At 40.5% G+C, this 11141-nt stretch overlaps 3 protein-coding genes across 3 annotated transcripts; all 3 read right to left on the reverse strand.

The window, feature by feature from the left end:
* Positions 1-72: 72 nt before the first annotated feature.
* On the reverse strand, positions 73-6220 carry LOC124349375 (interferon-induced very large GTPase 1-like). The gene is made up of 6 exons (XM_046799920.1): positions 6157-6220; positions 5668-5773; positions 5415-5535; positions 1612-5311; positions 537-1548; positions 73-486 (listed from the first exon to the last, which is right to left on the reverse strand). The coding sequence occupies exons 2-5, from the start codon at positions 5700-5702 to the stop codon at positions 554-556; spliced, it is 4851 nt and encodes a 1616-aa protein (XP_046655876.1). The 5' UTR covers positions 5703-5773; positions 6157-6220; the 3' UTR covers positions 73-486; positions 537-553.
* A 1084-nt stretch (positions 6221-7304) lies between these two features.
* On the reverse strand, positions 7305-8116 carry LOC124350100 (adhesive plaque matrix protein-like). Its single transcript, XM_046801113.1, has 3 exons — positions 7986-8116; positions 7791-7904; positions 7305-7716 (listed from the first exon to the last, which is right to left on the reverse strand). The coding sequence occupies exons 1-3, from the start codon at positions 7989-7991 to the stop codon at positions 7363-7365; spliced, it is 474 nt and encodes a 157-aa protein (XP_046657069.1). The 5' UTR covers positions 7992-8116; the 3' UTR covers positions 7305-7362.
* A 1104-nt stretch (positions 8117-9220) lies between these two features.
* Positions 9221-10177, reverse strand: LOC124350044 (cuticle protein 7-like). The gene is made up of 3 exons (XM_046801045.1): positions 10069-10177; positions 9796-9987; positions 9221-9720 (listed from the first exon to the last, which is right to left on the reverse strand). The coding sequence occupies exons 1-3, from the start codon at positions 10072-10074 to the stop codon at positions 9352-9354; spliced, it is 567 nt and encodes a 188-aa protein (XP_046657001.1). The 5' UTR covers positions 10075-10177; the 3' UTR covers positions 9221-9351.
* Positions 10178-11141: the final 964 nt, after the last annotated feature.

Here is an 11141-nt window from a genome sequence, read left to right on the forward strand (position 1 = left end):
ATGACAAGTTGCGAACATTTATCAATCCCCAACTAAAGCAGATTCTATAGCTCAACTACAAGAAACTTGAACTTTGACGAAAGAAATCTGTTTTATTAAGTGTTTAACCAATCCAGTTTCAGGGTTGCCAAAGGAAGAGCGGGCATGGGACGAAAGATAACTTGTTTAGGCAACATTTTTGTAATGAACGTGCTTTGTTTAAAGGATGAACGAAAACAATCAACAATGTAACTGTGTGTGTTGAACTTTCCTCTAAAGGTCAGTCCTTAGAAAGAAATCTCCTTTTGTTGATCAATCTTTCAACCATGGCAAATCAAATAAAAAGAAAATGGTTTCAGGCAAACTACATAAGAATAATTGAATTCAAAAGCAAAATAATTCTGTGTTACTCATGATGGCCAGAATAGCGTACTACCGTACCAGAGAAATTTTTCCTCACTGAAGAATTAGAATAAACAGATCTTTTGTTTCAAGCGCAGGACACATCTGGAAGAAAAAAATATGTTACAAACCCGGAATAGTAAAGCTATGCCAACAAAGATGATCTTACTTTCTAAATTCCATCGATATCTCTTTTCAACTGTTCCCGGATGGTAGACAAATCCCGGAAATATTTGGCAGGGACATCGGGACAGGGCTTCTTCTTGTATTTTTCAGCGATTTCTTCGTTGTACGCAGCGAAAATGTATTCACGGAGTGGTGATTCTTCATTGATTCGAGGAACTCTCCATCCGGGAAAGACTTTACCGTAGTCTGAGAAGTCATGCCATGCACTGATCTCAGATAGGCGAAATCTCCAATTATTTTGGTGGCAATCACTGCAAGTTTTCGAAAGCAAGGTCGAATCGATAACATTTGTGAATCCAGCTATGCCTGCCGGTTGGTGAATGGCGTCGTGCGGTGTGAGACTGGTTTCGTGATTAGCCGCCTCGATGCACAAACTACTACACAGGCGACAGTAAGCATCACAACGCGGTAGGGCAACGGGATCGTTCCGGATTTTCATATATTGAACGACTTTGGGGCTCAGTTCTTTTACGAATTCTTCTTGATTTTTCAAAGGTTCTTGATTGTCGAGCGCTTCAAGCATTTTGTTCGTGCAGACATCTTGAAATTCGCCATTCTCTTCATTTTCGCAGTCCTCATATTCGCCGCTTAAATTGATTAAGAACGCTGAGGCTAGAAGTTCATTCTGCAGGCCACCTTTTAAAAATTCATTCCGCAGTTGGTTGACGAAATTCTGGGCTTTACCACTCTCGACTTCCGTCGTTGCTAAAGCCGCTTTTTTAATGGCTTGCTTTAAACAAATTGTGAAGTCGTGCCATTCCTTTTCGACGTTGGTAAAATTTTGAGCAATTAGCCGGTGTAACACATTTGCATACAAGGTTTGCGGACTCTTTATGCAACAGAGAACTTCAAGAACTTTCTGCTCATCCAGCAACTCGATCAATTGGAGATCTATGTGCTTGTTCATGAATCTGGCGTCAAATAGCCACCGTTGATCACGAATGATGTTGAACGCTTTCTGGATCATTTCTGTTTCGAATGCTAAAGTAAATTATAATAAGAATTATTACACAAAAAAAATTAATATAAATTAATAATAATTACCTGATATAAGGACGCTCTTCAAGGCATTTGTCATGGTGGCCGAAAACAGTTTGATTTTTTCGGCTCCCTGTGAAACCATCATGAAGTACTCACGCATGGCCTCCTTGTTGCGTTTGAGTTTAGATAGCACCGAATTTTCTGCCTCCCACTCTCTTCCGATAATCTCCATCGATGCGATTATCAAGTTTTGACCGTAGATGTGAATCTTTCGAACTTCAGAGTTAGTAGAAACCTCATGGAAGGTAATACTTGCATCGACATCATAGATAAAATTAGAAATGATACTGTCATCATAGCACTGTTGGCTTGCGGCAATGGAGTTGATAATCGATTCAACAGATTTCAGGCATTTTTCTACGGCATTTCGATTCTTTCTCCAAAAATATTCCTGCTTTCGTATTGAAAGCAGCGACGAATCTTCATCAGATACCAGCATATCAATCTTCCTATTCTTGATGACGCTACTGTTTTGATAAACGTTTAAGACTTCTGCTCTCATATCTTTTGGGGGAAACTGCTGGTAAACTTCAAACAACATGTTGTTGTACAATTCTTCAAACTTTGTAGTCTTTTCGCCACCAGTCCACTCGAAATTACTGAAGTTCGTTGAAGAGTTACTGAAGAGGTTATTAATTTCTTTGCGCATTTTCTTCTTGTAATTTTCCACGTGATGCTCGTAGTTAAACAGCAAAACGAAGCTGGTTTTCAATCTAAATGCCCAGTTACGAGCTTGGTCTCTCTTGTTTGTTTCCCATTGCCTTTGAAATTGCAGACTCCACTTCTCCCGTCCTCTTTTCATAACCATCTCTTTCATTTTGTTGTCTAAGTTTTGTTCAGCAGGAAAAATTTCTTCGCGTAACTTGGCTTCGAATTTTGAAAAGAGATTTTCATTGCTAACAACATCCATCAAGGCCGTCGAACCGGAGCTAATAATTTCGCCTTTTTCTTCAATCATTTTCCTCTTGAGACCTGCAAAGGATTCCAGGTAGGCTTCTACCAATTCTTGTTCCACTTTCTTGTACTCAAAATCCAATTTATCGAATGTGATGCGCTCCACCACCGAGGCGAAATTCAAAGTGAAATTGGCTGAGCAAATGCACTTCCACACTTCCGTAATGTAATTCGAAAATTCTTCAATCGACCTACTCTTCCAGGTTGTTCCATCTTGCACGACGCTGGTCACCCGTCGGTGGATGTGCTCACGAAACTTGACAAGCGTTTCACCATAGGCAGAATCCGGTATGTCACCCGGAGGTTCGTATTCTTTCTTCACATTTCCTAAAATACAAACGTCACTCTCAGACGAGTTTGGGTTCGACACGTCAAGATTTCCAAAAGGTCTCGCTTCTGATTTCAGTAATGCGGAGTCTCCGGCTAAGTTCTGAACTTGGCTAAAAGCTTCCTGAAGTGATGTCCCAAGTGACTGGATGATGCTGCTCAATTTGTTCTTCTGACTGGTGTCGATTCTGTTGTAAACGAAAAATACCTTGGAGCTAAGTCGACCGCCATTGTCCTCGGCCAGTTTGGATCCCTGATAGGCCATCAAAACAACCGGCAGAATTTCTTTAATCGCAGCGTCATTCTCTCCCGGTGTAATGACGATTGTGGCGTCCGCAAGTAAAATACTAAGCGTGGCCATCTGGTTGTCTCGTTTTTCACTGTCGGGCATACCGTGATACTCCGGAGCTCTTGTGCCTTCCGTGTCCAGCAACAAAATGTAGTCGTACTCCGCACGGCCTTCAACAGGCACCAGCTGCATGTTGACTCCTCGGGTGCACTGTCCGACGCTGGTCCTCATTTGGATGCCAAACATGGTGTTCAGCAAAGTTGATTTACCGCTGCTCTGCATACCAATGACAGATAAAACGAAAATGCGTTTCAATTTTCCGATCAGCAATCCGAGTTCTCGTAAAACTTCGGTAATCCATTCGAGGTGTATCATGTTGGAATCCCCGTCGAGCAGCTCCAGACAGAAGCCGTCCAGTAAATGCTGGGCAGCTAGACAAGGAATTTTCTCAACAATTGATGAACGACTTTTTGGTTCCATGTCAGTGAATAAATGGCTCAGCTCCCTCCACAAATGTTCTACATTGAGTACACCATCACGCAGTTGGGCCTTGGCTAAAAAAAGTTGTTCTCTGGTCACACCCAGATCTTTTTTCCCAGAAGCAACATTACTTCCCTCTCCACTCGCCAATTTATTAACGTACGCAGAATTTAACTTGCGGATTTCTTGCAGTTGAGGTCCAATTGTCCGCTCGCAACGTCCAACCAATTCTTTTTCCAACATGCGAATTGACAGAACGCGAGAACCAGGATCTCCTTCTAAGAGAAAACTGAGGAATAGTTGTAGTAGCGGATGTTTTTCAACGCGATGGCTTTCGGCTCGACGCACTTCCCGACATTTCTTAATTTTTGCATCTTCCTCGCGCACCTTTTCTTCATTTAGACGGAACTCCATCTTAGTCTCTTCGTGCTTAGCTTGCTCCATGTAGTTTTTCTGGAGGAGAAATTCCTTGGTCTTCACGTCTCTCAAGTTCTGAACAGATTTAAAAATTCGTGACTTGATTTCTATTGGAGAGACACACTCCAAAGCATGGTATCCTTCATCCATCAAAAGAGGAATTTGGAATAACCTCAGACGTTCTTGGGACTCAACTTGGGATTGATCTGCCGCATTCATTTTTTTTATAACTGCAACGACGCTCGATTTGAAGATGCCGATAGTTTTGCCTGCTAACTGACCGTCTATGCATAACTGACGAAGTCCATTCAATTCTTTGATTTCGTAGCGTGTCTCACCTACCGACGGCTTCCAAACGCAGATAAAAGGAAACGCATTCGATTCAGGATGAGAAATGTGCTCGCCAGACGTCAGCGTGGAAGCACAAAAACTTTCAACCTCCACAGAAGAGTCTTCAATCAATAAGTAGTCGGAATAAAGTCGCAAAAATGGCCAAAGTGGTTTAAAGTCCCCGATTACGTGAGTGACTAAAACGTTTTTCACCTTTTCAGGGCCAGATTCTCCGGTCAGAACGCAGCCAGACCCGATTTCGGCCAAAAAGGACTTGGAAGAGGCACTGCCAGTTGACAAATCTTGAAAATGGATACTATCAATGTTGAAGAGGCTCTTCAGGATCTCACTTGCTTGGCTCTGATTTCTCTGACGGCAAGAGACGACGGCAACGCGCATCAACGACTTGTCTTCGCCCAAACGGATGTTGTCGATTCCAGGCAAGGTGACGTGCCTCATCAGGTTCAAGAAATGCGTTTTTGAATCGGGCACGAATAACGGAATTGCAGTTCTTCGTTCCAGCAACAGTCGGAAAATCTCAGCTACGCCGGCTGCATCGAATTCATCCACGAGCTCCAGCAAGGTATCGTACAAGCTTTTCTTGTTGGTAGGAGGACTTTCCTTGGTTCCTGAAGTTAGCAAAGAACGTGAAGATGATGAACCTAGGCTTAACGCGATCAGAGCTTCTAATTCAGCGTCGTCGTCTTCGCTCTTCTGTCCGATTCCTTTCGAATGCAATCCCAAGTTGAGACGATAGCGCAAACAGTTCATTAGATTTAAAGTCGTTTCTTCTTCATCCTTAGTTACAGTAGCGTTAAATGGCCGGTCGATCAAGAAGGCGATGTAAGGTTTTTTCTTTGGTAACTGCTTTTGTTCGTCGTTTTTCTCTTCCATCGATTTATTTTGCTGTAATTTCAAAATTTTCCATGTATTAATCTGTACTGTAAATTCTTGAAAAGTCTAACTTATTATCATTAGTCACAGTCACACAAAAAACATGTGCCTTTACCTGTTGTTGGTCCTCTACGATCTGATCAAAGGAGGATGTATGTCCAGCTCCTTTAATGTTTGTAGCTCCATCCCTTGAGAAGCAGCCGTCTTTCATTTTTGTAGATCCAGTCAAACTCCAGCTGAATTATAATAGTTTAGATTAGCAGTGACAACTTATTTTTTTCCTAATGTGATTGTGACTTCCACTTTACTTTTCACATCTGTTGACGAACACAAAACAAGACAATAGATGAAATTCAATTTAAGTTTACCTTAATTTAGCCTTGAAAAAGCTCCAAGGCAGCATCTGAACTAGAAAAGTGACCAAAATATTTGTGTAAATCCAAATGTGGTGATGCAGCACAATCCTGCATATGACTGAATCGAAGAAAGACCCATTAAGTATTTTAGTCGAAAATTGTTTAGCTCACAGTTCATTTGAATGATTGGTAAGTTAAGGGTAGGAGAACACCTCATCGAATACCATTTTATCTTACTCTACAAAACGTCAAAACTTTAACTATATACTTCAACTTAATTGAAAAGTTCATTTCATGGAAAATTCAAGAGTTAGGATTTTCTACACTAGCTCCGCTGGCCCATTTGTATCAAACGTGACCTTGAATTTTTCACCTCTAGCACAATAGTAAAATTATACAATCAAATGAAGTAGCCAATTTTCATACACGAAACACTAAATAAAGAAGGGTAAAACTTCTGAATTCTCGTAGGTGTGACTTCATAACTTACTAAGTTCTTACAAGAAATATGTAGTCCTAAAACTGGTATCCCACGAGCGGACGTGGACAATAACAACCAGTAGCCTTCGCGTTCAAAACAACATGGGAAACTGAAAGCATGGAGATACTTGAGCATGGCGGTTGCCGCCCGAACAACAATGTAACTCTTTTTCCCTTTACCATGACAACAAATACGAATTTTGTTCCACTCTTTTTTTTTCGAGAAATATAAAATATAAACGATATGAATTTTTCGGGAAAAAATGATTTAAATTTAAAAAATTGGATAATAAATCCTTATCGTGCATTGTTTCATTTCAGAATGTTGCCAATTTAAAAAGAAGGGAGTGGAAATGTGGAATGCTGGATAACAAAGCAAACAAAGTAAACATTAAAATAGTCATAAGTCATTTTAACACATAACAGTTTTATTGCATTAATTCCGTTAATTCATCAACCTAATTTTTTCCACGAATAAATAACGTCACAACAATTTTTGTTTGGCCATGCCTGGAGGTTGAAGTAAGGGCCACTAAATGATAAAGCGAACTAATAATTTAATTCGCTTCTCAGAGCAAAAGTGACAAAATCATCACACATGTTTCAACGCCATTATGTGTTGGTACGCTTGATTTTAAATTGTATTAATCTTTATCTGGTTTTCTTTTGGGCTCAATTCAATCGAAATCTTATGTTAGTCCTTAACTTGTAGTTCAGCTGATTGTTTGAGCTTATAATTTGGAAACGAAAGAAAGGGGCTGACAGAGTTCTCTGCACTGAGTAAACTATTCGCACTACGAGTCATGAGAGTTGCTAGACAACAGCACAGAGAAAGAAATAGGAAATCGTCCTTTTAGGTGGCCGCCTAGCCCTGGCCAGTGGTCGTGAAATTTTCTAGTTTTATATTAGTTGCCGACCTCGAAATAAGTGAAGGCGAAAGTGAAACTTTGGCTGGATTCATTTTTCCATTTACCTCGCGTTTTTTAATTCTTAATCGGATCGTTACCGACAACATTCTTATGGGTTCGCTTTTTTTTCGCCCATTTCATGTTCGTTGAAACATGAAAAAAGAAAATTTTATGGGGGAGAAAAAGCCCTTCCAATTGAAAAGGCTTACCACGACTTACCACGTAAGCGAAAATGTAAAGTAACTAGACAATTCCGACTGGTGAAATAATCACGACTTTTTTATATTTTATAAAATTTAAATTACAGGATGTTATCCGCTTAATATTTGGGGTAAGCCGGAGATGGGTAGGCGGGCTTGTAAGCGGGTTTGTATGCGGGGTAAGCAGCGGGGTAAGAAGAGGGATAAGCTGGGCTGGAATAGGCAGCAGCGGGCTTGTATCCACTTGGCTTGTATTCGGTGGGGTATTTGGCCTCTCCGTCGTATTTGACGTCGGCGACGTATCCGGTGTAGTCGTCGGCCTTGTAAGTGACCGTCTGGGTCCGGCCGTCGGGCAGGAGGGTGCGGTAAGAGCCGGACACGTAGCCCTTGTCATCGGCCGTCTCCTGGTGGGCGTAGTCGTTGTACGTGTAGTCGTCCTTTACGGCCCAGGCGAAGCTGTACGGCATTGGGGCCTGCAGGAATTCAATTCATTTAAAACAGGTCAAAACTTAATCGACAGTTAATGAAATAAAAATAAAATCCTTACATAATCGTAAGACTTGCTGTAAGATGGGTAAGCCGGGGCTGGGTATGCCGGTTTGGGGTAGTAAGCGTTTGAGGCCACAGTGGCGATCAAAGCAGCGGCGAGAACGAATAAGACCTTTAATACATTTTTCAGATGTAATTAGGAAGAAGAAAATTAGACGGTTGTATAGTCGATGGAAGTGGACGAGCTAATAACCTGCATGTTGATTCGAGTTTTTGGTTGTTGTACAACTGATAACTTTGAGGTCTTGCGCTTCTGTTTTTATACCTGGTTACCTGGTTTGTACCTCAGCAACTGGCCATTCCTTTTTCTATTTTCAGGTGATGCACGACGAACATTTTCGCACGAATAAGATTGTACGCGCATAGATGGGGATAGAAATTTTGCTCTCGTAAAACTGGGTGGGGTCTCCGTTTTGGCTCTTTCGCCCTTGTGGTGAATTCTGGAGCTCATCTGACCTCATTTTCACTCTTGACTGGATTACTGCAAATAGGCTATCCGTTTTCATTCCGACAAACGGATCTTCCTACACTTTCGTTCAATCACGACTTATTTCCGTCCCTAACCTTGATCCCGATCAAGATGAGTTAGGCGTAGCGGATCAGAAAAAAAGTTGTTGCGATACGAGGATCGATAATACGCGTAGTTGTGCTTATTGTATCGTCGAACCATTTTTCTCAGTAGAGTCTGCAACTGCAGAGACGATGTGGCCTAATAAGTAACATTTTTAATTTGTTCTCTCCCTTAGATGAACTGACACATCATCAACGCGATGCCTTGAAAAAGGCGTCGATATAAGGGCGTTGGTCGGACTGGAAAATCCATATACAGAGAAACGAAAGTGGAATTCAGCTGGAAATATTTTGATGGGTATAGTTGTACTAGATTCCATTCGTTTTAAATTATTCGGGAAAAACATAATGCATACTAACTTTCATTTGATGACTAAATTTCTCTTGTGATGGTATAAGGGATCATGCAGCAAGCTTGGCAGAGGCTTACGAATGGACCCAATTTCTCAAAGACCGACATGTTGGCGCATCAGGAGAAATTTTGCCCGTGAAGTTCATGAACGGTCGGTGTGATCCAAACTGGGGGCCATCGAGTCCTAGCCGAACTCTATATGGGGATCTATATTTGTAGTGTTGATAGTGTCTGGTGCAGTTGCGTAACCATGGAAATATAGTTTGTCAGCTATAGCGCTTATAGCTGCTCCAAAATACAAATTCCATAATATAGTATTATTAGCCACTTTGGGATAATGAGATGATATTAATCGACCTAATGGATGTCTATGAATAGCTTTAAATGGACTTCAAATTGTTTTTGTCTGTCGTTTCACATTGATGGACAATTATGAAATAATGAACAGCCCATCATCTCCTACTCTCTAATATAACCCCATTGATGAATAAAAACGAAAATAAGCCTTTTTGCATGTTCATGTATAAATTTTATTTGATTGCTCATCCACTATATATCCATGGAAATATAAATATATAATTAGGATTCTTAAATATTCGTTGTTGTCAAAATCGGTTTTTTCGGAATGGTTACGTCATTAGTATTTGGGGGCAGCGTACTTGGGTTCGTACTTGGGTTCGTACTTAGGGGCCTCGTATTTAGGGGCCTCGTATTTTGGGGCCTCGTATTTTGGGGCATCGTATTTTGGAGCGGAATAAGAAGGACCTTTGTGATAGGAATCGGCAGCTTTGTACTCGGGGTACTTGGCATGTCCGTCGTATTTCACATCGGCGACGTATCCGTAGTCATCGGCCTTGTAGGTGACGATCTGAGTGCGGCCGTCGGGCAGGAGGGTGTGGTAAGAGCCGGACACGTGACCATAGCCATCGCTGGACTCGTGCTGGCCAAAGTTGTTGTAAGAGTAGTCGTCCTTTACGGCCCAGTGGAAGTTGTATGGTGTTGGGACCTATTTAAAATTGAATTAAAAATAATTAATGAATATTAAAACATAAAATATGGCATGGGAAACTGTTTGACGTACGTCATAGCTTTTTGGGGCGTACTCGGCTGATTTGTATTCGGGTTGGTATGCGGGTTTGTTCTCCTTGTAGGTGGGAGTGTGGTGATATGATGGAGCAGGATGGCTCATGTAGGGTTTTTCTTGTTTGTACGCAGGGGCCTGGTGGTAACCTCCAGCGGCAACAACGGCGACCAAAGCAGCGAAAACGAAAACCTTCCAATCGATTGAACAGTAATCAAAAATTAGAACTGGAATTTTAAATCGAACAGAATTAAGTTAAAATTGTTCTACTACCTTCATGTTAAGACTAAGGTAGTTGAAATGAAACTGTACGATTTTGGTAGTTGGTTCAAGAGTTTATATACCAAGACAAGCATATACGAGCGATATATCTAGAATGGACTCTCTCTGTGTGTTGTTCTTATACAACGCTCGCGTATTTGTTTCCAAACTAAATGTGACGCAATGACCGTTACCAGCAACCACTTTTCGCCAACGATGTATATATGTACACCAAAACACAATTACGGTTCTATATGTCCATATACGGTCCTCCAACCTTTTCAGGATATTAGTTGAAGCAGAACAATTGCACTGAATGAGAGTGGATTTTTTGGGAGGCTATAGATAGTATGAGGAATGTAAGGAACTAAATTTATTATTCTGGAAATAAAGAAATTGAAACAGAATCCTATAGGCAATAGCAATAGCCAATTAAACTTGAGCAATTCGATTTCCATTTTCTGAAAACCAAAAGTAAATGCGTTACGTAAATGAAATGCGCAGCAAGAATTTACCTTTTTTTAAAACTTGAAAGGAATCAAGGATTTCTGTAATCTTACACTGAGATCGGTTTTGTACGTACAAGGATTCAAGTAGAAATCAGATTTAGCATTTTAGTATACAGCAATTGAAATATTTGATTCAATAAACAAGATGATAGAGCAGAGGACTATATACTTTAATCACTTATAATATTACCTAAATTAAAATCTAATTCTAACTTAAAGTCTAGTTAAGAATTTTTAATTATTTAATTAATCTTAATAAGAATAAATAAATAAAAATAAATAGGAATTAAATTTTAAAGACTTTCTATAGGGCGAGAACAAGTAGTAGGCTACTGTTAGAGATTGAAACCGCAATATTTCAGTGCGCACTTGAATTAGAATTTACACTGCAATCGAAGTACAAATATAGCTGTGTTGTCCAAATACGTTTAAAAATAGTTCAAATCCAACCAAAACTGCATAATTAAATTTACCAGATAGCCTATGCTTACAGCGCATAGTAAAGTTGAAATACAGTATACGTATAAGATACACCGTAATGGGCGGTTGGTAAATTCTGGACTAACTGGTGCACTT

Source organism: Daphnia pulicaria, chromosome 7 (genome assembly GCF_021234035.1).
Source record: "Daphnia pulicaria isolate SC F1-1A chromosome 7, SC_F0-13Bv2, whole genome shotgun sequence".
Lineage (NCBI taxonomy): Eukaryota > Metazoa > Arthropoda > Branchiopoda > Diplostraca > Daphniidae > Daphnia > Daphnia pulicaria.

Coding starts and splice junctions, on each gene's coding strand:
- LOC124350100 (XM_046801113.1), bottom strand. Junction 7,717..7,790: donor ACAGCAAGTCTTACGATTAT/GTAAGGATTTTA, acceptor GAATTCCTGCAG/GCCCCAATGCCGTACAGCTT.
- LOC124349375 (XM_046799920.1), bottom strand. CDS start 5,702: ATGCTGCCTTGGAGCTTTTTCAAGGCTAAATTAAG. Junction 5,312..5,414: donor TCGTAGAGGACCAACAACAG/GTAAAGGCACAT, acceptor TTGAAATTACAG/CAAAATAAATCGATGGAAGA. Junction 1,549..1,611: donor GAAGAGCGTCCTTATATCAG/GTAATTATTATT, acceptor AATTTACTTTAG/CATTCGAAACAGAAATGATC.
- LOC124350044 (XM_046801045.1), bottom strand. Junction 9,721..9,795: donor ACGCCCCAAAAAGCTATGAC/GTACGTCAAACA, acceptor AATTTTAAATAG/GTCCCAACACCATACAACTT.